At 38.2% G+C, this 27,260-nt stretch overlaps 2 protein-coding genes across 9 annotated transcripts in view; one reads left to right on the forward strand and one right to left on the reverse strand.

The window, feature by feature from the left end:
* The window catches only part of IKZF3 (IKAROS family zinc finger 3), a 95,637-nt gene extending 79,456 nt beyond the window's left edge, over window positions 1-16,181 (reverse strand). For 2 of the 5 annotated variants that reach the window (XM_088829048.1, XM_088829047.1), the window contains exon 1: window positions 12,151-12,415. In XM_088829048.1, coding sequence (XP_088685174.1) covers window positions 12,151-12,157 — 7 coding nt within the window. In that variant the 5' untranslated portion in view covers window positions 12,158-12,415. Of the gene's footprint in view, window positions 1-12,150; window positions 12,433-15,383; window positions 15,526-16,044 lie in introns of those variants that run through there. The other 3 variants (XM_088829046.1, XM_088829045.1, XM_055407769.2) reach the window with 3 other exon arrangements.
* ZPBP2 (zona pellucida binding protein 2) lies at window positions 16,089-25,985 on the forward strand. 4 transcript variants are annotated; one of them, XM_055407771.2, is made up of 8 exons: window positions 16,089-16,227; window positions 16,363-16,428; window positions 17,580-17,705; window positions 18,364-18,525; window positions 20,313-20,531; window positions 21,370-21,452; window positions 23,847-24,027; window positions 24,839-25,985. In XM_055407771.2, exons 1-8 carry the CDS (start codon window positions 16,179-16,181, stop codon window positions 24,931-24,933), a joined length of 981 nt encoding a protein of 326 aa, XP_055263746.1. In that variant the 5' UTR covers window positions 16,089-16,178; the 3' UTR covers window positions 24,934-25,985. The 4 variants fall into 4 exon arrangements, with proteins under 4 accessions (XP_055263746.1, XP_055263747.1, XP_055263748.1 ...); XM_055407772.2 differs by having other exon boundaries at window positions 23,847-23,997; XM_055407773.2 differs by having other exon boundaries at window positions 23,847-23,954.
* The last annotated feature ends 1,275 nt before the right edge of the window (window positions 25,986-27,260 follow it).

Consider the following 27,260-nt stretch of genomic DNA (forward strand, 5'->3'; position numbering starts at 1 on the left):
ATACCTCAAGTGAGAGGAAAGGAAGATATTAAAAAGTGGGGGGGATGCCTTAAAATGAGAATAGTCTCTCCAACCATGAAATCCTTCCTTTCCTTCCTCTTTGGACCAAGGTAAAGGTTAAGAGACATCAAGAATACTTCTTTAAGAATATCAGATCAATACAGCCCACGCTGCCCTCTTTTTTTTAAACAAAATATTCCATTTTCCCTAGATTAAATGTGAAGAAATTACAGACTGCAGGGCACAGGTCCTAAACAGCAAATTCAATATCTTGTGGTTTTTTTCCTTGAAAGGTCTGTTACTCTAAAGTTGTAGAAAAATATATTCTTATTTTACCATGGATATCACGTGCCAACAAACATGCAGAGAGTAAAGGAAGAATGAGCATTTCATGTCATTGATACTTTTAAAAATTGTCTGTGCCAAAATGATTGAATCCAACACATTGCAAGTAAGATTTTCATTTTGTAACTGTAAAATGCCTAGTTGGTTATAAAATAACTGAAGTTAAAAACAGAATATCAGTTGAAGATGGGTGACAGACCTAAATATGAAAGCTAAAACAATCAAATTTCTAGGGAAACTATAGGAGAATATTTTCATGGCCTTGGATAGGCAAAGACGTAATCCCAAAAGGAAAAAAAAATGATAACTTAGTCTTCATTAAAATTAAGAATTCTGTTTATCAAATAGATTAAGAAAATAAATAAGCAAGTTACAGACCCAGAGAAAATATTTGCAATACATATCTGATGAAGTTCATGCTTGTAAATTTTAAATGCCTACAAAATCAATAAGAAAAACATAGGCAATCCAATTTTTAAAAAATGTACAGAAGACTTACAGCACTTCAAGAAAAAGAATATGTAAATAGTCAATAAACATACAAAAAGGTACTCAACATCATTATTCATCAGGAAAATACAAATTAAAACCACAATGAGATACCACTACACATCCACCAGAATAGCTAAAATTTTAAAGACTGACAACAGCAAGTGTTGACAAGACGTGGAACAACTGGGCACCACCAGTGAGAGGGTAACAAGTCCAACCATTTCAGAAACTGTTTGGCAGTATGCAACAGACCTAAGAACACGCCCACACTATGACCTAGAAACACTAGTCCTAGATATACATCCAAGAGAAATGAATGTATATGTCCACCAAAAGACATGTGCAAGAATATTCATCATATAGATAAACAATGGAAACAAATCAAATGTCCATCAACAGTACAATGAATAAACAAGTTGTATATTCATACTACTCAGTAATAAAAAAGAATGAACTATTAATAAATGTAACAATATGGATGAATCTCAAAGGTATGTTGAGTAAAAGAAACCAGACACCCAAAAAGTACCTACTGTATGATTTATGCAGAATTCAAGAACAAGAAAACTGATCTATGGTTACAGAAGTCTGAATAGCGATTTACTTGGTGTGTATGCTCAGTCACTTCAGTCATGTCCGACTTTTTGCAATCCTACGGACTGTAGCCCATCAGGCTCCTCTGTCCATGGGGATTCTCCAGGCAAGAATACTAAACTGGGTTGCCATGCCCTCCTTCAGGGTATCTTTTTAACCCAGAGATTAAACCCACCTCACTTATGTCTCCTGCACTGGCAGGAGGGTTCTTTACCACTAGTGCCACCTAAGAAACCCTTTTTACTTTGCGTAAAGGGAGGTTTTGTAAATGGGCACAAAGGGAACCTTCTGGAGTGATGCAAATGTCTTGTATTTTTTTCTAAATTTTATTTTACTGAAGTATAACTGATTTAAATGCTATGTTTCTGGTATAAAATGTTTCCTATCTTGACTTTGAAGGAATGAGTGAGTGAAGTCGCTCAGTCGTATCCAACTCTTTGCGACCCGGTGGACTGTAGCCTACCTGGCTCCTCCGTCCGTGGGATTCTCCAGGCAAGAGTATTTGAAAGAATGCATATAGACAAAAATTAATCAACCTGTATATGTAAGAAACATATACCTCATTGTATAAATTATTCCTTAATTAAAAATAAATCTATTGAACAAATCATTTTCAAATATCTAAAATACCAAAGGAGTTCCTGGAGGTCCAGTGCTTAGGACTTGGCACTGTCACTGTTGAGGTTCTGGGTTCAATCCCTGGTTAGAGAACTAAGATCCTGCAAGCCACAGAGTTTAGCCAAAAAAAAAGCCCAAACCTTAAAAATGCAATTATAGCAGTATCTTCTCTCTTTTAAAAAAGTTTGAATTTTGGGGGATTTTCATGAGTTTTCTAGTTTTTATGGACTATATCTATACCAACCATCCTCTGAATGGGCACCATGTAAAAATTCTTATGGTGAGGACATTTATTTACATGTTATGTATCACCTAAATATGAAGATATTTTCAGTGATAGCTAATTCTCCAATCAAATTTTCTTGAGGACTGAGATTTCAAGATTTATTTCAATTTTGATCTTTGATTTTTTTCTTTTTTCACTAAGCTTAGGCTACAGATGATTTGTGTCATTCATCTTTGGAAAAGAAAAACAAGCAAACAAAATCTCTTGATCCACATCTATGCTTCTCTCCAGCAAGAGCCCCACTTATTTCTCTGCTTTACTTCCTAGCTAAACTTCTGGAGAATATGACCTGTACCCAGTGATTCTACTTCTATTCCCATTCCTGCTTTAACCATTTCAGTCTGGTTTCCATCCCACAACTCCACAAAAACCACTTTTGTTAAGGTCACTAGCAAGTTTTACATTGCCCCAAAACTAGCCCACACTATTTGTCCTCACTTTACTGGATTTTCCAGCAACAGTGAATATAGCAGTTCACTCTCTCTTCTGAATTCCGTTACATCACATTCTGTTGGTTTTTTTACTTGTCGCGCCATGCTGTTTCTCTTATGTTAGCCCCTCCCCCTCTACATGACCACCTAAATAGGATGCTTCTCAGGGCTTGATTCCGAGCCCTCTTCTCACAATAGGTGGCCCCAATCATTCCCATGGCGCTAAAAATCATCTACGTGCTGAGGAAGACCAAATTTCTATCTCTAGTCAGACTTTTTATTCAGAGGAGAGGTGCACCAACCCTGCCCTGACCATTATTCTTCCTTTAAGCACTGTTCTTTTATAACACTTCAAATAATTCAAATCTTTTCTGTGGGGATTTATTTGTTTGGGAGCCTACCTTCTTCACCTGACTGTAAATTCCAAGCGGGCAAAAGCACTGCTGTCTTCTTCACCATTGTATTGCCAATATTTTGCATACAAGACACATAACAGTCAGTGAATAGTTTTTGAATGAAGAATGAATGAAAAAAGATTTCTGACTTTTGAATTACATTGCTATTAATATAAATGGTAGATTACAAGGTAAGTCAAAATCAAATGTTATAAAAACTTTCATTGCTCAGCTATCTTTTAAAACCAGCATATAAACAATAAAAATATACTCTAAAACAATGGGAATACCAGACCACCTGACCTCCCTCCTGAGAAACCTGTATGCAGGTCAGGAAGCAACAGTTAGAACTGGACATGGAACAACACACTGGTTCCAAATAGGGAAAGGAGTACGTCAAGGCTATATATTGTCACCCTGCTTATTTAACTTATATACAGAGTACATTATGAGAAACGCTGGGCTGGAGGAAGCACAAGCTGGAATCAAGACTGCTGGGAGAAATATCAACAACCTCAGATATGCAGATGACATCACCCTTACAGCAGAAAGTGAAGAAGAACTAAAGAGCCTCTTGAGGAAAGTAAAAGAGGAGAGTGAAAAAGTTGGCTTAAAACTAAACATTCAGAAAATTAAGATCACGGCATCCGGTCCCATCACTTCATGGCAAATAGATGGGGAAACAGTGGAAACAGTGGCTGACTTTATTTTTGGGGCTCCAAAATCACTGAAGATAGTGATTGCAGCCATGAAATTAAAAGACGCTTACTCCCTGGAAGGCAAGTTATGACCAACCTAGACAGCATATTAAAAAGCAGAGACATTACTTTGTCCACAAAGGTCCGTCTAGTCAAGGCTATGGTTTTTCTAGTAGTCATGTATGGATGTGAGAGTTGAACTATAAAGAAAGATGAATACTGAAGAATTGATGCTTTTGAACTGCGGTGTGTTGGAGAAGACTCTTGAGAGTCCCTTGGACTGCAAGGAGATCCAACCAGTCCATCCTAAAGGAGATCAGTCCTGGGTGTTCATTGGAAGGACTGATGTTGAAGCTGAAACTCCAATACTTTGGCCACCTCATGCGAAGAGCTGACTCATTTGAAAAGACCCTGATGCTGGGAAAGATTGAGGGCAGGAGGAGAAGGCAACGACAGAGGATAAGATGGTTAAATGGTATCACCGACTCAATAGACATGAGTTTGGGTAAACTCTGGGAGTTGGTGAAGGACAGGGAGGCCTGGCGTGCTGCGGTTCATGGGGTCGCAAAGAGTCGGACACAACTGAATGACTGAACTGAACTGAACTGAAAGATATAAAGGTGACCTACTACTAACCCAGTATGTGCTATGAAAGTGATGTTTCACTAATACTTTTCAAACTGTGGGCCATGTTTATCAGATTTTAGTGTGCACAAGAATGCCCTCAGTTCAGTTCAGTCCAGTTGCTCAGTCGTACCCGACTCTTTGCGACCCCATGAATCACAGCACGCCAGGCCTCCCTGTCCATCACCAATTCCCGGAGTTCACTCAAACTCATGTCCATCGAGTCAGTGATGCCATCCAGCCATCTCATTCTCTGTTGTCCCTGTCTCCTCCCACCCCCAATCCCTCCTAGCATCAGACTCTTTTCCAGTGAGTCAACTCATCGCATGAGGTGGCCAAAGTACTGGAGTTTCAGCAAGAATGCCCTAGGAATCTCATTAAAATGCAGATTTTGATTCAGCATGTCTGGCCTGAGATTCTGCATCTGTAACATGTCCCAGATGTTGCCAGTGCTACTGGTCCACACACCATACTTAGATTAACAGGTGTCTAAAGGATCTTTGTTAATGAATTATGAATTAAACTGAACATGTGCTGGATCCTAACTTTACTTCTAGTAGAATGCAAGGTGATTTTTGTACACATCATCTTATTCAGACTTGCTGGTCTCTTGCAGTATTATAAACTTAGAGGAATTCTCAACCTTATCAAGACCAAGTGCCCCCCTCTTTTAGAAAAAGTATTTTATAATACCTCTTTACCCCAGGTCAACCCCTGGGTTGGGAAGATCCCCTGGAGAAGGGACTGACAACCCACTCCATTATTCTTGCCTAGGGAATTCCATGGACACAGCAGCCTGGCAGGCTGAAGTCCATGGGGTAACAAAGAGTCAGACACAACTGAACGACTAACACATACACACCATCATAAATTAAATATAACCTATCCACACATCGAAGTTTTCTAAAAATGAAAACCTAACTGTAACATAAATGTGAAATAAATTAATAAAATTATTTGTTTTAATATCTAAATGTACTAGTAAATTATTATAGAAGACATAATAAGAAGGTAGTCAGATGTGTTTATAGAATCATCATGAGTGCAAGAGACAAAATATGCAAGATATAGCTTGCATCAATAATGGCAAAAGTCTTGGCTCCAAACTAAAGAAAGAATCATCTTCCTTTAATTTACTGGGTTGGTCAAAAGGAACCCAAACAAACTTTTTGGCCAACCCAATAGACAGTAGTTTCACTCTTAAACAATTTGAAGTGAAGTCGTGTCCGACTCTTTGCGACCCCAGAAAGCCTACCAGGCTTCTCCGTCCATGGGATTTTCCAGGCAAGAATACTGGAGTCGGTTGCCATTTCCCTCTCCAGGAGATCTTCCTGACCCAGGGATTGAACCCGGGTCTCCCGCATTGTAGGCAGACGCTTTACCGTCTGAGCCACCAGGGAAGTCTTATTAAACAATTTAGATTGCATTAAAACCAAACCATGCAAGAATACTTTGTGCATAAAATACAGTTAGGTTCTAGCAGTCATTAGAGGACATAAAATATTACTAAGTTTCAGAAAAGCAAGAGATTCCAATCTAGAATAGGGAACAGCTTTCTAAAAGACTGCCAGGTGCTGATCTGTGGCAGAGGGAAAGGGTCAGTAGCTAAGTAGATCTAGCAGTGATCTCTATAGTGGACATATGCGGAGGAAAAAAATATTCTGTGGATAAAAAATAAGCATGCTCAATAATCAACTTTTTTATGAATGTGGAGTTATATCACAGCTGATGTAAAATATAATAGCTCCACTCTGAAAAAATGGTTTTTGTAATATTTAACAACTAATCATTTTTGCCATCATTTGCCTTTATCTCAATTGAAGATCATTTGTTATACCCTTGTGCACAGTGTAGACAGTAGCACAAATGTATATCAGAGGCTCCATTTGACTTTCATGTGTATCATTTACCAAATATTAATGCATTGAAGATTCCCTATAAAATTTATATTCTGACCTCAAAATAAAACTTTTTAGCCAGCTCTTTGAAAATATTAAAAATTTGTAAATGTGACACAAGTAAGATTGTGGTTGTGCACTGGAATTTTTTTCCTGTGCATATTTGCTCATATAAAATTGTTCTGATGTTCTAAATATTCTGCTATGTTAACAGTCTCTCAAACAGATAATACTTTGCAAATAAACTGATCGTGGTGTGATAGAGAAATCAAATGAAGTAAAATATGGTATTCTCAACTTTAAAAAGCAAAACATTTGTTGTGAAGAAATAGTTTATTGTGGCTTGCTGAAACACTGCAAAAAATGTAGCAAAGCCAAGGATTAGATTTCACTAAGTTATTTTGCCCAAAGTTAAGCCAGTATTGGATTAGAAAAAAATAATAGTATTCAGCCTGTTGAATTCAGCCAACATTCGAAGCTCTTCTATCAAATCTTTAATAGAACCTCCGACAAATTAACCAGCAAAATCAACTAGCTTTCATGTCACTATTTTCTTTACTATCTTTACCATAAAAGTTGAACAAATAAATAGTCAAATGACCAAACACAGGCAATTTATTAGTTGATTTATTTAATAAATATGACTGCAGTCCTACTATGTGCTAGGGACTAGGCTGGGTACTAGTTATCACTGGTGATAAAAAGATCCCTAACTTTGGAATCTGACAGTTTAGACAGGGCAACAGGTGTACTAATGACCAAAATATGCAAGAAATCTAGTTAAATAATCTAAAGAATTAAGAGTAAAAAATACAGTTTTGCACTGTTTCATCAGTGATGCTATTGAAACGTTTTCCATTTCTCTCATTTTAAAAAGTTTCCTTTATAACCCACAAATAACCTGATGTGCCAAAAATGTTATCTCTAAGAACAGTTGTTAATAAATACAATTTGTGATATGTTGGCAATTCCATTGATATAATAAGTCAGGAGGTAAGCTGCTTTTTAATTTTTGATGCATAAAAAGCACTGCTTCATAAATGCTTTTATTCTGTTTCATATCTATTATTAAACATTTAGTTTCTTCTGTCTTCTAGATGGGCTACATGTCCAATATAATATGGTATCGACTCCAAATTATATTGATTTACTCTACTTCACTTTGTACTCTAAGAACTTTAATTCTGGATGCAAAAGCAGATTTCCATTAAGGCTGAAAAAATTATCTCGTTAAGGATCATTAGCGATTATTTTGACAGATTTTACAGCAATAATAATTAATAGTTATATATATATATATCACTTTTCAAATAATCCCCCTATAATAGAAATATAATCATTCTTTCATTATTTCGTCTTTTCTAAAAAAGTGATTCAAAAGGCCTTAGGGTCATCCTTATGATTTCTAATTATTATGAATGTGCCAGTTAATGGGAGAGTTGTATTTTCAAAAGGCTTAACAGCAGCCTACTCTATGTTCTTGTGACGTTTAGAATCTTTTTCCACAATAACTAATGAATGTTTAACACATTCAAAAAGCATTTATTGGGTACTTACTACAGGCAGCTTCTGGGCTAATCACTCCTTTCTCACACATGGTCTGGAACTACAGCTTGAGTTAGGAGCTAATTCATACCGGTTATCTGATAAAAGACCTACCGATAATCTTTTAGTCATAAGTGTAAATATATACACCGATGACAAACTTATAAAAACGTATTAAAAATGTATCACCAGGAAAATGTATGATAATTTTATGCTACCATCCATGTATTTTACTGATTGAGAAAGCAAATTTCCCCTCATATTTGATCCATATTTTAATGGACTAATATGTGATCCTGAAATCTGCTCATGTAAAGTTAAAAGGTAAGGTTTAGCATTAAGTAATATGCTAGTCAGAAAATCAATAACATTTTTGTTTTCTAAGTTTTCCTTTCTGTTATACCATTTTAAATACTTAAAAAAATTTCTGAGTTCTAACAAGGAATCACTAGCATCAATCCCTTATTCACAAAGAATAATTAACAAAAGGCATCATAATAAAGATAATGAAAATGACTTTTCAGAACCATTTTCTCCAAGTTTTTTTATGTGGACCATTTCCTTAAATTCTTTATTAGATTTGTTACAATAATGCCTCTGTTTCACGTTTTGGTTTTTTGACTGCAAGGCATATGGGATCTTAGCTCCCTGACCAGGGATCGAATCTGCACCCCTGCACTGGAAGGCAAAGTCTTAACCACTGGACCATCACCAAGGAAGTTCCTTTTTGGTACCATTTTGAAACTTGAATGCAACAAACTCTGAGGATCTTTTATGAACCAGGAACTGTTCTTTGCACTGAGTATACAAAAATAAGTATACAAAAATAGTTTCTGCCTTCAGAAGCTTAAAGACCAGTGGGGGAATAAACACTTAAATCGGTAAATAATTTCAATATAATTGGGTGAAGTATGCATAGTAAGGAAAGGCCCTTAGCCCAGCTGGATGGAGGTGAGGGACTGAATAGAGTGACCACCAGAAAGCACCAGGGAAAGTCATGAGAAGGAGGTCCGTCATGGTAATAATGCATGAAAAGATGAGTAGGCATAACAAGGTAAAGAATGGGATGAAAATTTTAGTGAAGACAAGGAAGTGTGAAACAGCATATTAGATTATAGGAAACACAACCAGAAATTTTCTAAAATTATGTTCTACCAGGACCCCATGACCTTTCTGTGGCTTTTGTTCCTTTGAATTTTATCAGTTCAACCTTCACACGTTCATAACGGAGGGCTAGTAAACCACCATCTGGAGGCTGTATCTATGTAAATACCATCCATCCAGAACAAAGAAAGGAAGCTAGAAATGAAAAAAATGGCTACCACAAAAGCCATGTGGTGGGAAGCTGAAATCAAGAAGAGGACAAAAATTACACAATAACCTGGGAATATTTAGTGTAGGGACATTCAGCTCCACACAGTTCAAAACCCCATGAGAATATACTACAGAACAATATATTACCTGATGGTCAGAATACTGAGTCTGGGTCCCTAAGATGAAGTTTTCTCTTGTAGACCTCACTTATAAGGGGTCTGTGCAACAAATACTTACAAAGATTTCTACCCAATAATGTTGAAATAAAAAAGGTTTTGTAAATATTTATTTAATTAGCTGCATTGGGTCTCAGTTGTGGCACATGGGCTTTACTCATGGCATGTGGGATCTTCATTCCCAGACCTGGGATCGAACCTGCATCGCCTGCATTGGAAGCAGGATTCTTAACCACCAGACCACCAGGGAAATCCCAAAAGTTTTATATTAAATAAGAAATATGCCAATACCTGTAAAATTTGTATTTGTGAACTACCCATTTCTCAACCATCAGACAGAAGGGATATTATTACAGTACAAATAACAAAATTCAGTAACATAAAGAATTTCTGTGTAGAAAATATTCAGGATCACAAATTGGGAGAAAAGAAAGCAATTCTAGCTCTTGATTTATTACATGCACTAACTCTTCATCTTTACATGACAAACTTTCTATTTCAAAAGCTTATTTCATCTGACATCTTCACACACAGAAATTCTCAATAAATGGTGATGAATGAAAAAATGAATAACTTTTAAAAAAGATTTTATATGTTGAAGAAATATTGACTATATAGTTTCACATTTCACAATAAACCATAGCATATTAATCTGACCCCCAAATTAGGCAGAAAATAAAAGTACTTCATCAAGTACTCTACTTGCTTACGGTGCCAAGACATGAGAGGTATACACTATAGGTCAAATTCTAAACTGGGACCGAAATACCAGAATAGTATAAAAGTACTTTATTTAACTATCAAACACATGGGCCAGATTAGCCAATCTTGAGTGGTTATAATAAACTAGATATTTTGCTACACCAAATACTCTGATCCTCAAGGACATGATGTTAGAATAGCCAAATTCACCTCACTAACCTTTCTGTTAAGTGTGAAATCATTGCATTAAGCATACCATATAACATCCATCTCCACAGATTATGAATATAATCTACTCATCTAAACTCACCTAGTGAATCAATTCTGTATTCTCTTTCCATTTATAGCCTGTACATTCCAAATAAAATTCTACACAAGTTTTCATTCCCTTTTTATTCAGCTTATCAAAAGTCACTGTTAGGGCTTTAATATCCTGAATTATGCTATTTAGTTAACAATTTCTTTATTTCACATTAAATAAATGAATTCAGGAATATTAATATTTATAGAGAAACATCCCCGTTTCCACTGTCTTACACTAATTCATATGTTATTCTTGAGAATGAAACGATAATCATTAAGACTAGGAAAAAATAGTGTTCGAGTATTGATCTATCACTTCACAAAAATAAACTCAGGAATTCATTTGAAATAATTAAAGCCTGAGTGTTTTTGAATGATTCTTTCTAGTGTATAACAACCTAATTTTTTCATTTTCTTGGCCAATGAAATCTTTACATGATAAAAATTACACATCATAAACCAAAAGTATTCAAAATGTGAATTTTTAGATTTACTTTTAAACCTTGATTTAAAGCAAAAAGTTTTTCATAAGAGAAAACCCTTGAAATATTTTTCAATAATGATCATTAAATTTTTTTTTTTTTACAGAATACTAAATATGTACTGTGCACTGACTTATCATTTGGCGCTCTACTCAGAGGGGAAAAAAACACGTATAAGTGCCAAGTCAGTTTAAAATTATAAACATACCCAAGTGCAAATTAAAGATTTACAACCACAGTACTGTGCTCAATTATACATGAAACAAAATTTATTTTGTGTCCTGACATATTCAATCAAGTTTTAATAACTTCATAGATCCTAGACCTAAAGCGGCCAAAGATCAAGGTATACTGGCAATAAGAGAGCCTTCAATCATTATGAAGAAAATATCCAGTCTATTAATAATTATTTATAAAGTTAACATTTTAATTAGGTGTCAGTGTCTCATTTACTAATAGAATGAATACATTTCTCACAAATTCTGATTTTCTATTTTCTGATTTTCTTCTCCAACTTGAGATGCACCTGCCATTTTCAAGGTTTTAGAAACACTTGATAAAAAGACTGTTGAAAAGTTTAAAATAATACCGTGAAATTTTAGTTATCCCAAGGAAGTATATATATCCCAATAATACTGAAAATTTGGGGGGAAGTGAGGATAGTTTAATGACTTTCAAAATTAATTCAAATGAAACTCTTCATGTGAGCCTGATTTTTTGCTTTGAGTAAATAAGTTACCATTAGAAGATTGAGTATCAAGGGAAGCACAAATGCCATTACTTAAAAATTTACCTTCCCATATGACAGCATTTACCCTTAGGGGGGAAAAAAGTCACCTTTCATCCTAAAGAAGTCACTCAGGTTAGCCCAATTCCAATGGACACTGAAGCCATGGACGAAAAAATCATGCAAAAGGATTCGTTATTCCACCTTAGGTTTGCTGCCATTTCAGGGACGCCCCATTAGTACTCCTCCTCTGCAGAATCAGAGTTGACCCCTGACAACCCCTAAGAGGTAAAACTGCAGAGAAATTATCACTGTCCAAAGTTAGGTTGGGGGTGGGGGGGGAGGTAGCAAATGAGAGATGTATGAAAACCGACACGCTTTGCCCTCTGAAATGCCTATTTACTTTTGACAAAAGAAATAAATAGAAGCAAAACCGAGATTCAGAAGGAACTCTCTCTGCTGCGTGCACCGGTTGAGCATTTCAAAGACCCCTTAGAAAAGAAGCAGGCTGGAGGCTCACCTTCCATCTCGCCGCCGGGCTGAGCTGGAGCTGCCGCTCTGGCTACCCAGCCGCTCCACGTGCTCCTGCCGTCGCCGGGACGCAGCGCGCAGCTGGCGGGAGATTCCCAGCGCGGGGAGTCCCCGGGATCCGGCCGCCGCGTCGGCGCAGATTGAAAGGGGCAGGAGCCGGCGACCGGACGGTGCGCGGGGTTACAGCGGCGCTGGCTGGCGGCGGCTTTAAAGAACGCTCACCGCCGAGGTATCTACCGCGCCTCCAGCCTCCTTTTGAATGTCAAAGCCGAGAACCCCAATAGGAAGGAAATGGCAAGACAGTAAATTGTCTCCAAATGTCTATTTTAGAAGGATAATGGATAAGACAGTAATATCACATGGCGGGAGGGAGGATCTGGATTGCTTTCTTGCAAGTCTAAGTTCAAAGAGGTTTGTCTTGAGCAAAATCTGGAACTTCTGGTCTAGATTCAGGGATGACAGCCATGAATGCCATCAATGAGCATTCTATTAAATGTAATATGTTTTTCTTCCTCAACTTTTCATTTCACGTAATAAAAGTTCTTGGTCCAAGTTTTCAGGAAGTTCTAAGACAGTTCCAAAAAGTGTTGGCACTTTCATCAACTCAACTTTTTCAATTTTGGAAGCAATATTCTCACTTTATTTTCCCTTTTGGAAACTGCTTGGTTTATTTCCACCACTCAGAAAACACTACACACTGTATTTATGTGTGTTTATTTTCTACTGCCTTACCTTCTTCCAAATAGGATCTGAGACAGCTTACAAAAGTACATACATAACGTATCAGTGCTAAGAGATTGGGGTGGGAAGGGGAAGATACACTAAGACAGTAAAATTGACTCAAAGATGTTAGTTGTACACAGAGTGAACATCTTTTCCCAGCATCCTTTCCACGTTATAGAGATCAAGCACACATTTGACTACAGGGAGAGGGAAGGGGAGGTGAACATAAAATTTTAAAAAAACAGAATTTTTCCTCACACTGAGGTTGAAGGGACATTGTTCAGGTGAGTCCTCTTAAAGTTACCCAGTATGTTAAACATATAAACGATTCTCAAAAAGACCATTTTTGCCTTTGTTAGAAACGTATGTTGTTGGTATATACAAGTATATTTGAGACTTAAGTTTGGGAGTTCATGCATCAGGCCATTCCAGAGTAAACCCATTCTTATCCAGTTAAAGAACACATATTGTAATTATGAATTTTAGTTTATTTTAAATATGCCTTGGTATAGGAGATATATAGATATAGATATAGGTATATAATTTTTAAATGAGTTAATAACTTGTAATGGCTTTGTTTTATGATTATGGCACCATGACAGCATCTCTATAACTTGTATGGGATGGAGTTCTACAGGATAATAACAATTTCAGAGAAATACTCTAAACACTAGGTCTAATTTTAGTATCGAAAGGGGAAATTTGTTGTTTGTTAGTTTCTAAAGGCAAAAATAGCACATCAAAAGTAGCAGAAGAGGAACTGTAAAATTTCACAGGGATGGTGTAAGGATGAATAGTTATTTGGTTATTAAAAGTTTTAGAAGGTGTTTAGCTTCCATTACAATGTTCTTTATACTTATCAGTGGAATGTGTTACTACTCTGTGAATAATTAGCTCAGTATTGAGTATTTCAGACTCAGAACGTGATACTTAAGGGGATAGATAAAGAGTAAATGGGTAAAATAATTCATGCAGCTATTTCACCCTCAAGGAGGGAGAGCATAAATCCCCACTCTTTAAGTGTGCGATTCACTTATGGGTGTTTCTATAGCCTAGTGATTAGGATTCCGGGCTTTCACTGCCATGGCCTGGGTTCAATCCCTGGTCAGGGAACTGAGATCCCACAAGCCACACAAAGCACCCCACCCCCCAAGAAAAGTATTTTTTTAAAAAAGAATGGGATTCACATAGTGACACTCTTCCAAAGATTACAGTATGAAAAGGTATAGGAAAGAGAGTAACTTTATATCATAGAAACCAGATAAATACTATCTCAGGCAGGTGATTAAGTTAACAACAACAATGATATAAGGAACATGACAGTATGTGCCCTTGATATATACTTGTATATGGTACTTCACCTCCATAGCCCTCCATACATAAACCCTAACCGAGAGGGTTAACTTAGACTGGTTAAGCTCCAGTCTAACCTAGAGGCATTTTGCAAACAGCCTGACCAGTTCAGATCAAGTCAATGTCATCTCAAAACTCATTAACTGTCAAGGTCATCAAAACCAAGAAATGTCTGAGAAACTGTCACCACTAAGGAGACTTGATGACTAAATGTAACAAGGGATCCTGACTGGGATCCTGGAGCAGAAAAAGGCCATTAGGTAAAAACGAAGGAAATCTAAATCAAGTATGGACTTTATTTAATAAGATATCAATATTGGTCATTACTTGTGAGAAAGGTATCATAACAAATGTAAGATGTTAATTATAAGGAAATAGGTGGGCATACATGAGAACTCGGTACTATCTTCACAATTTTTCTGTAAATCTAAAACTGTTCTAAAATTAAAAGTTTGTTTTAAAAGAGTAGATGGATTCTTTGAACAAATCACTACTCATTTGGTTAAGTCTCTTCTTATAGTATTCATAGTTGATCACACAGGGTTTAAAGGATCAATTACTTATAACTGGGAAGCTAATAAAACACTATGGATTTAATTATAAACTTCCAGGGAATCAGAGATAATGCCTAAATTTGTCTTCATTATCATTACTTTAAGACGGGAACAGTTGAGACTAAACCATGAATCTAGACACGGTAACTGACAAGGGTGGATCTGACTCACTGAATCACATTTCATGGCTTATGCTATGTAGGTAAAATTAACAGTGACTAAAACTGAAATCACTGACAAAGGCTGCTCCTGGGCCATCTGAGATAGTCCAAGTACTGACTCGGCTCAAAGGAAATAAAACTGAAAACTCTTGATCTCACCCCAAATAATCATTCTGCACCCTGTCTGAACCTTGGGCTCTCTACCCACCAGCCTACTCAAAACCACGACTGAGGGTGTCCCGCTGCTAAGAAACAGACAATACACAGGGCTTTCCAGGCCACTAAATGAGAAGCCAAGGAGGAACCATGAAAGACACTGGCCTGGTCTCTTTTGGAGCTCGCTGATCTTGACTGAGAATCTACCCTGCAAAAAAAGCATTTGGAGATCTTGCCTTTCAACTGGGCTCGTGTTTTTGTTAAAGCAGGCTTACTTCACAACCCCGGATACATTTGCCAGTGGAGTCTCTCAACATCGTATGATACTGGAAGTTGAAAATGAAGGTTAAACGTTCCTCTAGAGTGCAAACGCCTGGAGACGCCTTGTTGGTGCACTAGTTCTTCAGGTTCTTCATTCTGTGGGTTAGAACACAGGTGGGTGAAAACTGGGAGTTAAGAATTTTAAAAAGATTGTGCACACTGTTCCAGATAATTCATAAGAAAGGCATAGGGAATTCGCACGCGGGGCTCTCTGCTTCCAGTGAAGTGGAAGCTTCTCTTTCCTCAGATCCTAATGTAATCTCATCCCCTATCCGCCCTATCCCATTGCGCCCACCATGTTCCTCTCGTCGATCTCTTAAGCTCCTAGACTAAGGAAATGACTAAAACGCCAAGGCTTTTCTTCTCTCACCGACGGCCCAGAGAACTAAGCGGACAAGAGCGCGGGGAAAATGGCGCCAGATTGGAGGCGCGAAGCACCGGAAGCACCCGCATGACAGCGGCCGCGTGCGCGCGAGGGGCGGGGCGCTCGCCTCCGGTGCACCTGCCAAGGCCCAGCCCTCTGCACAAGCCCCGCCCCCGGCCCCGCCCACGCTCGACAGGCCGCGGAGCACGCTCGCGCTCTCCTGCGCGTCCGCTCCCTTTGTAGCTACGCACGGTAGGGGAGCGGACCCTGGCGGTTTGCTCCGCTCGGTGGAGGAGAGATGGGGAGGCGTGGCGCTGGGGCTGAGGTAGGAAGGAGCCCGGCCCTCGACGCCTAACCCTCCCGCGACGCTAGCCCCTGAGTCGTGATGCGAGCGTGGGTCCTACTCTCCGCGGTGCTCTGGTACCTCACAGGAGGTGGGGCTCCTCCCGCCCGGCCCCCAGGCTTCTCGCAGCGGTCCAGCCTCCCCGTTTCGCCCCGCCCCGCCCCAGTCTGAGCTCCGGCTCCGCTTCCACTTGGTCAGTGGTTGTTTTTTTTTTTTTCCTCCGCAGTTGGATGGCAGCGTAATTCCGAACGCACTGAGAAAGGCTTCATCTATGGCAAGCCGGGACACCCAGGTAATGAGGACCTCTTCACTCGCAGAGTCCATCCGAAGAGCCGGGGGCCCCGTGGCTCTGCTGAGGTTTTTCCCGAGCAAAGAAATGGAGCAAAAATTTGTAGAACGTCTACTGTGTGCTCTGCACTTCCTGGAGGTTGTTGCATCGTTTCATCCTTACAGCGACGCCACTGCGCCTCAGTAGCCTAAAGAACCTCGCCTAAAGAAGCACGGCTTGTGAGGAGCTAAGATTCAATTTATAGCTCTTTGTCTGATACCACCTCTCTTCAGAATGTCCCTGCTGCTTTGCAACCTCCGAGGCCAGCTCAGAGGAGTGATTTCCGGGCCTGGAAGTCCCTCTGTTTGGAAAGTCCTTATCCCTTCGTTAACTAGAACTCCTACACATCATTTCCGGCTCAGCTGAAATGTCATTTGTCACCGATAAAACTTTCACACACTCCCCAAGCAAATTTAGTCACACAGCTAACTTTAGATGACTTTGGGCCGGTTCGTAGCATTGGTTAGATTTGGAATCGCTCCGTTTGGGGAGCCCCGCCCCCTCTGTGCCACCGCCGAATTGTCGTACAGTATCTTCTTTATAGGTTCAGAGCCTGGTGTTCAGCGGGCTTTAAAATTAGTATCTTGTGGGACAGTATTGTTCCAAGTACATTGTTGCTGCTTCCATCAAATCCGAGATAGAGTAGGAATTGCAGAAAATCTTGCTTTATGTGTTCCACATAGACTGAATTATTGTTCCTAACAGAGGACATTTACAACTAAATATCACATTTGCCTTGGGGATGATAATGATCATCTTTAAAATAGTTTTGCAAGCAAAAAGATCCGTTTCTGATCTTTAATTGATTCTACCAACGCTTCAAATTTTTTTGATTCTGGTTCTGAATCTGTACACTAAAATGTATTATGTACATTTTTATAAACACTATGCTATCACAGAAAAAAAATGACTCTGGCAGTCTAGAGTTTTAAAAGTCTATGAGAAGTAAAAAGGACTTTAGTTTTCCAAATGTTATAATGACATGCTGATTTTTAAAAACCGTGAAATCCAAAGAGAACTAATCAAAGTAACTTTGGGACAAAATGGTAGGAAGTGTGTTTATTAATTTAAATTTTGCTATATAATGTAGTTATATACTGTTTTATTTGTCATAGTGAAAGTATATGTAAAATTACATCACAACAGCCCAGTCCTTGTGTGTATGGACTTTAAACGTGCAGAAAGAGAAACAGTGGACCCCACCTACTTATGGGTTGGGCCTAATGAAAAGCCATTAACAGGTAAGTTATTTGATTTTAATATATTCTTTTTTTAATGATGCAAACCTTTTTTTTAGAAAAGCACTATTATTTACGAGAATGAAAAAGTTGTACAACACTTAATTTTAACTGAAGTTTCACTTACTCAGTATTTAGACAGTCATAACCTGGTCTGTGCCTTATTTTCTCCCTATGCATAAACCTGAAGCAATAATTTTTGTACCTTTCCTCCCAAAGCCTTATTAGTTCAGAAGTTTTTGTAAAACCTAAAATTTATCTTTGCAGCATCTGTGATAGGAAATGAAGTAACTAATTTGTAATTTTTCATGATGTTATAAGGGTGTCTTAGAATGTAAGGATTATTAATTTTTATCTTATATGAAGAAATTGCATCGTACTATAAGGTACTATAATCTCATTTACTGAATTACTGGTATAAATCAATTGAAATTAGATGCCAAGAATTGAATTAAAGAAAACCAAAACATATTTCAAAAGTGTACTTATCATGTGGTTTTCCATTGAATAATACACCAGAATTAAGACTTTGTTGAATTCTTGAAGTTAAAATTGTCCATTAATTTATAAATTTTCATATGTATTTGTAACCCCAAGTTTACTAAATAGTGTTTGAATTGTTACATGTTAAATAACCAACTCATTTACTCTTTCTGTTTAGGAAACAATAGAATAAATATAACTAATACAGGAAAGCTGATGGTGAAAGACTTTCTGGAGCCTTTGTCTGGACTTTATACATGCAGTTTTTCTTATAAGACTATCAAAGCAGAAACCCAAGAAGAAAAGGTAGTAAAGCAGAGATATGACTTTATGATCTTTGGTAAGAATAAAGGCATATTTTAACTTATAATTTAGTTTGGATCAGAATTAAGTATATGGTTTCTTTATTTAGTGTAAATGAATCTATTATATATAATCGGTATGGCTTATAGAGTACTTTAAATATGGCTGGTTCCAAATAGGAAAAGGAGTATATCAAGGCTGTATATTGTCACCCTGCTTATTTAACTTATATGCAGAGTACATCGTGAGGAACGCTGGGCTGGAGGAGCACAAGCTGGAATCAAGGTTGTGGGAGAAATATTAATAACCTCAGATATGCAGATGACACCACCCTTATGGCAGAAAGTGAAGAGGAACTAAAAAGCCTCTTGATGAAAGTGAAAGAGGAGAGTGAAAAGGTTGGCTTGAAGCTCAACATTCAGAAAACAAAGATCATGGCATCCGGTCTCATCACTTCATGGCAAATAGATGGGGAAACAGTGGAAACAGTGGCTGACTTTATTTTTTGGGCTCCAGAATCACTGCGGATGCTGATTGCAGCCATGAAATTAAAAGACGCTTACTCCTTGTAAGGAAAGTTATGACCAACCTAGACAGCATATTATAAAGCAGAGACATTACTTTGTCCACAAAGGTCCGTCTAGTCAAGGCTATGGTTTTTCCCGTGGTCATGTATGGATGTGAGAGTTGGACTATAAAGAAGGCTGAGCACCGAAGAATTGATGCTTTTGAACTGTGGTGTTGGAGAAGACTCTTGAGAGTCCTTGGACTGCAAGGAGATCCAACCAGTCCATCCTAAAGGAGATCAGTCCTGGGTGTTCATTGGAAGGACTGATGTTAAAGCTGAAACTCCAATACTTTGGCCACCTCATGCGAAGAGCTGACTCATTTGAAAAGACCCTGATGCTGGGAAAGATTGAGGGCAGGAGAAGGGGGTGACAGAGGATGAGTTGATTGGATGGAATCACCGACTCAAGGGACATGGGTTTGGGTGGACTCCTGGAGTTGGTGATGGACAGGGAGGCCTGGCGTGCTGCGGTTCATGGGGTTGCAGAGTAGGACACAACTGAGCAACTGAACTGAACTGAAATGTGTCTGACCAAGGAACCTCAAATTGACATCAAAATAGTGTGTCCTAAATAATCCTCTTTCAGCCTCCTACTTCTCACTGTCTAGGTATGCAGTCACAATCAGCATTATCACAGTTTTGCTAGGTAATTTAAAATTTGATGTTTAATTCCATAAAAGCAAATTAATGATCCTTTTCACTGGACAGTGCTGACACCAATGATACTTCTGTAAACTAAGACTCTCCCCACCAAAATCTTATTTTTTTCTTGATACTTTCAACTTACATATATAGGGCACCCACAGAAGCTATATCTTCTCTTGTACTGAGTAGATAATATATCAGACAAAATGACCTTTTTCATTAAAGTCATTAGTTTTACATCTCTTCATGAGGACAAATTGTTAAAACATTTTGTGCTCAGTTCCTCAGTCATGTCTGACTCTTGGAGATCCCATCGACTATAGCTCACCAGGCTCCTCTGTCCATGGGATGCTCTAGGCAAGAATACTGGAATGGGTTGCCATTTCCTTCTCCAGGAGAATCTTCCTTACCTAGGGATTGAACCTGCATCTTTTTGCATCTCCCACATTGGCCACTCCTGCACTGTGCCACCTGAGAAGCCCTTAAAACATTTTATTAGATAAATTAAGTTTCTGTGGTGGTTTGCAAGATTGATGGTATTTAATATTACATGTTATTTGGAAATTGATGCTAGGCACAATTGTTTTATTCTCATCTTTTTTTTTTTAAAGCCTATCGGGAACCTGACTATTCATATCAGATGGCTGTACGTTTTACCACAAAATCTTGTGTAGGAAAATATAATGATCTGCTTTTTCGAGTCCTGAAGAAAATCTTGGATAATTTAATCTTTGATTTGTCATGCCATATCATAGAACCATCATATAAATGCCATTTTGTTAAAGTTCCAAAACATGGCCTCGTTCATGAGCTATTTATAGCCTTTCAAGGTAAAAAATTTTAATATTTCTTTAAATTTATGAGTTTAATCTTATTACAGAATTAATTACCATATTAATATGAGAAATAAGTAGTAGGCTTTAAATGCTTGTTAAGCACTAAAATATATTGTTGTTCTTAGCCTGATTGTGGTTTTAAAAATTAGCACATTAATTATTTGCATTCAACTATGATATATTGTTGCCTATTTTTGAGAAGTCAATAGCATTTTCGGAGAAGGCAATGGCAAGCCACTCCAGTACTCTTGCCTAGAAAATCCCATGGATGGAGCAGCCTGGTAGGCTGCAGTCCGTGGGGTCGCTAAGGGTCAGACACGACTGAGCGACATCACTTTCACTTTTCACTTTCACACATTGGAGAAGGAAATGGCAACCCACTCCAGTGTTCTTGCCTGGAGAATCCCAGGGACGAGGGACCCTGGTGGGCTTCTGTCTATGGGGTCACACAGAGTCGGACACGACTGAAGTGACACAGCAGCAGCAGCAGCAGCAGCAATAGCATTTTATAAATATGGCCTTTAACTATGCAGCTACTATTTAAGTTATAACTTCTTATAGAATTTTAAATTGTATTTTTGAGAACTTCACAAAAGGGGGAAACCAAACCAAATTTATTTCTATTCATTTTAAAGCCTTGTAGTTACCTCCATTAGCCCCCAGATGGAGTGAAATCATAATGTATAAATTATTCAAATTGTGCACCTTTCTAGGATTACATAGATTAAACACATGCACACATGTATTCTAAATTCAGCATTTGGAACTTTATTGGAATGTTTGGAACTTTTTGGAATCGTTTTGTGAAGATGTCATTTTTTTCCCCCTCCAGTTAATCCTTTTGCACCAGGGTGGAAAGGCACATGCAATGAGTCTATTGACTGTGAAGATACCACTAATCATAATATCCTCCAGGTGAGAATTTCAGTGTAGGGGGAAAGTATTTGAATAGTAAACAAAGCTGTTTAAAAACTTAAGTATGAAATATTACTGATACTGGTTTCAGTTTTATAAACTGAAATTGTGAGAGTCTTAGCTATTTTAAAATGTTTTGTCTTGGAACGGTATGTTTGGTATATTATATATCCCCAGGTTAATATTATGTATTTTTCCTATGATAGAAGAAGGATGGATCACTGGTCTTTGTTCTCCAAATGTAACCAAGCAGCAGCTTGAAAAACAGCCTTACAGGGCTTCCTTGGTGGCTCAGTGGGGCTTCCTTGGTGGCTCAGTGGTAAATAATTCACCTGCCAATACAGGAGACACGGGTTTGATCCCTGATCCAGGAAGACTCCACATGCTATGGAGCAACTAGGCCCCTGCACCACAATTACTCAGCCTGTGCTCTAGAGCTTAGGAGCCGCAACTACTTAGCTCACATGCTGCAATTTCTGAAGCCCCTGTGCCCTTGAGCCCAAGCACCACAACAAGACAAGCCACCACAATGAGAAACCCGTGCACTGCAACTAGAGAGTAGCCCCCACTCTCTGCAGCTGGAGAGAATACTGCCCAGCAATGAAGACCCAGCACAGCCAAAAATAAATTCATTTTAAAAAATTAACAGCCTTATAAAAATAAATAAATAATGAACAGCCTTATAATCATGTCATTCTAGGTTAAAACATTGGTTTTTCCAAAACTGTGTCTTTACTGATCATGATAATTGCTCTCTCCTCTGCCTTATTTGAGGCTCAGGACATAGTCTAAAAAAATACCTTCATTCTCCTCCTCTAGTCCTAAAGCCCATACCCTTAACATTGTGCATGGTTTATGGGTTATTATTAGTTACTATTTAAGCCCTGTGCTCAAAAAATAAAATTTACACCATTAGTCTGTAATGCAAATTAAAGTTTTGGTTTTCATCTTGCTTGGCTCTTTGGAGTTCAGTTCAGTTCAGTTGCTCAGTTGTGTCCAACTCTTTGCGACCCCATGAATCACAGCACGCCCGGCCTCCCTGTCCACCACCAACTCCCGGAGTTCACTCAAACTCATGTCCATCGAGTCAGTGAAGCCATGCAGCCATCTCATTCTCTGTCCCCTTCTCCTCCTGCCCCCAGTCCCTCCCAGAATCAGTCTTTTCCAGAGAGTCAACTCTTCTCATGAGGTGGCCAAAGTATTGGACTTTCAGCTTTAGCATCAGTCCTTCCAATGAACACCCAGGACTGATCTCCTTTAGAATGGACTGGTTGGATCTCCTTGCAGTCCAAGGGACTCTTAAGAGTCTTCTCCAACACCACAGTTCAAAAGCATCAATTCTTTGGCGATCAGCTTTCTTCACAGTCCAACTCCCACATCTATCCATGACCACTGGAAAAACCATAGCCTTGACTAGATGGACATGGTTGGAAAAGTAATGTCTCTGCTTTTTAATATGCTATCTAGGTTGGTCATAACTTTCCTTCCAAGGAGTAAGCGTCTTTTAATTTCATGGCTGCAGTCAGCATCCGCAGTGATTTTGGAGCCCAAAAAAGTAAAGTCTGACACTGTTTCCACTGTTTCCCCATCTATTTCCCATGAAGTGATGGGACCAGATGCTATGATCTTAGTTTTCTGAATGTTGAGCTTCAAGCCAACTTTTTCACTCTCCTCTTTCACTTTCATCAGGAGGCTTTTTAGTTCCTCTTCACTTTCTGCCATAAGGGTGGTGTCATCTGCATATCTGAGTTTATTGATATTTCTCCTGGCAGTCTTGATTCCAGCTTGTGCTTCTTCCAGCCCAGCGTTCCTCATGATGTACTCTGCATATAAGTTAAATAAGCAGGGTGACAATATACAGCCTTGACGTACTCCTTTTCCTATTTGGAACCAGTCCGTTGTTCCATGTCCTGTTCTAACTGTTGCTTCCTGACCTGCATACAGGTTTCTCAAGAGGCAGGTCAGGTGGTCTGGTGTTCCCATCTCTTTCAGAATTTTCCACAGTTTATTGTGATCCACTGAGTCAAAGGCTTTGGCATAGTCAATGAAGCAGAAATAGATGTTTTTCTGGAACTCTCTTGCTTTTTCCATGATCCAGCTAGAAACAATCAACTCCCAGTTATCTACATATGGAATAGACATGCTGCAAATAATTCAGAACAAGTGCTTTTCAACCTCATTTTAATTCTTCTTAACTGTTGTATATAAAAATTGACAATAATCGATAAGTTCAGGCTAAACTAATTTTGGTATTAACATGCAACTTTTCAGGAGTTTATATGTTATGTAAAGCAGTGCCATGCTTGTATTATGTTTCATTACCTCTGATGTAGGAGAAGAAATTTGGTTCCGAGTTTAGTGATTGTACTTCTCTCTGGTGTTTTAAAATCTTAGGCAAGAAATCGAATAGAAGAATTTTTCCGGAGCCAAGCATATATTTTCAACCATGATCTAAATAAAACTCTACCAGCCATGCATTTTGTGGATCACAGTTTTCAAATAGTACGTATGGATAGCTGTCGTCCAGGCTTTGGAAAGAATGAAGGTCTGCACAGCAATTGCGCTACCTGTTGTGGTAATTATAAAATACACATATCTAGTTATTTAGGTTATATAGTCAGAATTCTCTTAGCATAATTGAACTGAATATTTATAGTGATTTTCTTAACCAAAGAAATGTATTTAGTTAAAGGGAAGTAAAAATTTGAAGCCCAAATTTCTAAACAGTTATCTTCATGTATATTAATTCTGCCTAGTATAGTCTTTTGTATTACAAAATATCTGTATAGCATACTGTACTATGAAAGGAAACAAAATGGTCCTGCCTAGAAATTAGAAATAGGAACTAGAAAACAAGAAATAGAAACTCATAAATGGAGCAATGCAGAAGTTTCTGGAAGATGCTACTAAAGGAAAAAGTAGCTAAGATTCTAACTTTCTATTACAGTGCTATCTAAGATAATCAGATAACAGTATTTAAAATTCATAAATAAGGGGTTCCCTGACTCCAGTGGTTGGGACTCCACTTTCACTGCCATAAGTGAGGTTGCTCAGTCATGTCCGACTCCTTGCGACGCCATGGACTGCAGCCTGCCAGGCTCCTCCGTCCATAGGATTCTCCAGGCAAGAGTACTGGAGTGGGTTGCCATTTAGCTCCGGGTTTAATCCGTGGTTGGGGAACTAAGATCCTTCAACCTGCTCAGCTGAGCCAAGAAAAAAAACAACTCATAAATAATCTTCCACAGTTTAACTGGTTGAACATTATGGGTAGTAGAACATAGATATAGGATTTCAGTGGTGTGACATTGATGGCAATTTGTATTATTGGTATAAAATACCTTTAACTGAAATTATAATAATCTACTTCATTGTATTTTCCTCTGCAGTGGTTTGTAGTCCTGGGACTTTTAGTCCTGATGTTGATGTTACATGTCAGACCTGCATTTCCGTCCAAATCTACGGAGCTAAATCATGCCAGTAAATTTCAACATGAAGACTAGGGGTGGAAAGCATCATTACTTGCTTGTGGAGGTGGAGGACATAAGATGATTTGTTCACATCCCAAAGTGTCATAGATATTTTCATTAAGGAAGATCAGTACGACCAAAACATTGGAAAACATACATTTTAAAAACCGTAAGAAGATAGTCAACGTGGTATTTCTAAGAAGGCATTTGATCTCAGTGGATGATTTTTAATGAAATATGTTTTGTTGCTTACAATCTTGTTTCTTTGTACCTAAAGCTATGTTAAGGTCAAGAAGAGTAGGCAAGTATAATATAATAAAATCTTGTACTTTCCATGTATTATTTTGTTTGATATCACTCATATGATATAAAGACATATGTATTACGTTTATATTTAGAACCAAAAAAGTTTTTTTTTTTAGTTTCTTTGCTTTTAGTCTATTTATTTTAGAATAATAGACTTTATTTTTTAGTATAGTTTTAGGGTTACAGAAAAATTGAGCAGATATTACACAGAGTTCCCTATACCCACTTCAGCCCACACCCTCACCCCTCCTCAGTTTCCCCTATTAGTAACATCTTGCATTAGCGTGATACATTTGTTATGATTATTGAACCAATGTTGATACATTATTATCAACTATAGTTGATAGTTTATATTAAGGTTCATTCACGTGTTGTACAGTTCTGTGGGTTCTGACAAGTGCATATTGACATGTGTCCACCCCTACAGTTTTACACAGAATAGTTTCACCACCCTTAAAATGCCCCGTGTTTAATCTGTTCTTCTCTCTCTCACCCCACAGCCCTTGTCAACCACTAATCTTGTTACTGTCTCTACAGTTTTGCCTTTCCCAAAGTGGATTAAACTTAGAACCATACAGTATGAAAACTTTCCAGACTGGCTTCTTTCACTTACCAATATTCATTTAAGATTCCTCCATGTCACTGTATGGTTTTGATAGATCATTTTTTATTGCTGACTAATATTCCATATCATGGGTGTATAAAGGACATCTTGATTGCTTCAAGTTTTTGATGATTATGAATAAAATTGCTGTAAATATTTGTGTACATGTTTTTGAATGGACGTGAGTTTTCAATCAATTGCATAAATACCTAGGAGCATGATTGCTGGGTTGTATGATACGATAATGTCTAATTTTGTAAGAAATTTCCAAACTGTGTCCCAAATTGGTTTACCATTTCACATTCCCACCGCAATAGATGTGTTTCTTATTGTTCCTCATCTTCACCAGCTTTGGGTATTTTAAGTTTTTTTGTTTTTGGCTATCTATTAGGTATATAGTGATAGTTCATTATTGTTTTAATTTTAAATCCCCTAATGACATCTGGCGACTGAACTGAACTGAACTGAATGACATCTGGTCTGTGCATTATTTCATGTGTTTATTTGTCATCTGTATATCATTTAGATCTTTCTCCTTGTTTTTATTGAATTTTTCATTTATATGGTTGAATTCCAAGAGTTCTTTGTATATTTTAGATACAAATTATCAGATATGTGTTTTGTGAATATTTTCTACAATTTTGTGGTTTGTCTCTTCTTCTCACAATGTCTTTCACTGAGCAGAAGTTTTTAATTTTAGTAAAATCCAGTTTACCAATTTTGGGCTTCCCTGGTAGCTCACTCCCCTGGAGAAGGAAATGGCAACCTACTCCAGTACTCTTGCCTGGAAAATCCCATGGATGGAGGAGTCTGGCGGGCTACAGTCCATGGGGCCACCAAGAGTCGGACACGACTGAGCGATTTCACTTTCTTTCTGGTAGCTCACTGGTAAAGAATCCCCCTGCCAATGCAGGAGACACTGGTTCAGTCCCTGGTCTGGGAAGATCCTACATGCTGTGGAGTAACTAAGCCCATGCACCCCAACTATTGAAACTGTGCTCTAGAGCACAGGGACCCGCAACTGCTGAGCCCTCACGCTGCACCTACAGAAGCCTGTGCGCCCTGGAGCCCACATTCAGCAACAGGAGAAGCCACTGCAATGAGAAGCCTCACACTGCAACTGGAGAGCAGCCTCCGCTTGCCACAACTAGAGAAAAGCCAGTGTAGCCAAAAATAAATAAAAGTGTAGTTTACCAATATTTTTCCATGGATCATACTTTTTATGTTATATCTACAAACTCATCACCAAGCCCAAAGTCATGTAGTTTGCTCCTGTTGTATTCAAGAAGTTATTTAGTTTCGTGATTTACATTTAGTCTAAGATGAATTAGTTTTTGTGAAAAATGTAAATTGTATGTTTAGATTCTTTTTTTTTTTTTTTGGCCTATGGATGGTTCCAGCACCATTTGTTGAAAAGACTGTCCTTCCTCC

Source organism: Moschus berezovskii, chromosome 20 (assembly GCF_049115385.1).
Source record: "Moschus berezovskii isolate FMDL1 chromosome 20, NW_MosBer_1.0, whole genome shotgun sequence".
NCBI lineage: Eukaryota > Metazoa > Chordata > Mammalia > Artiodactyla > Moschidae > Moschus > Moschus berezovskii.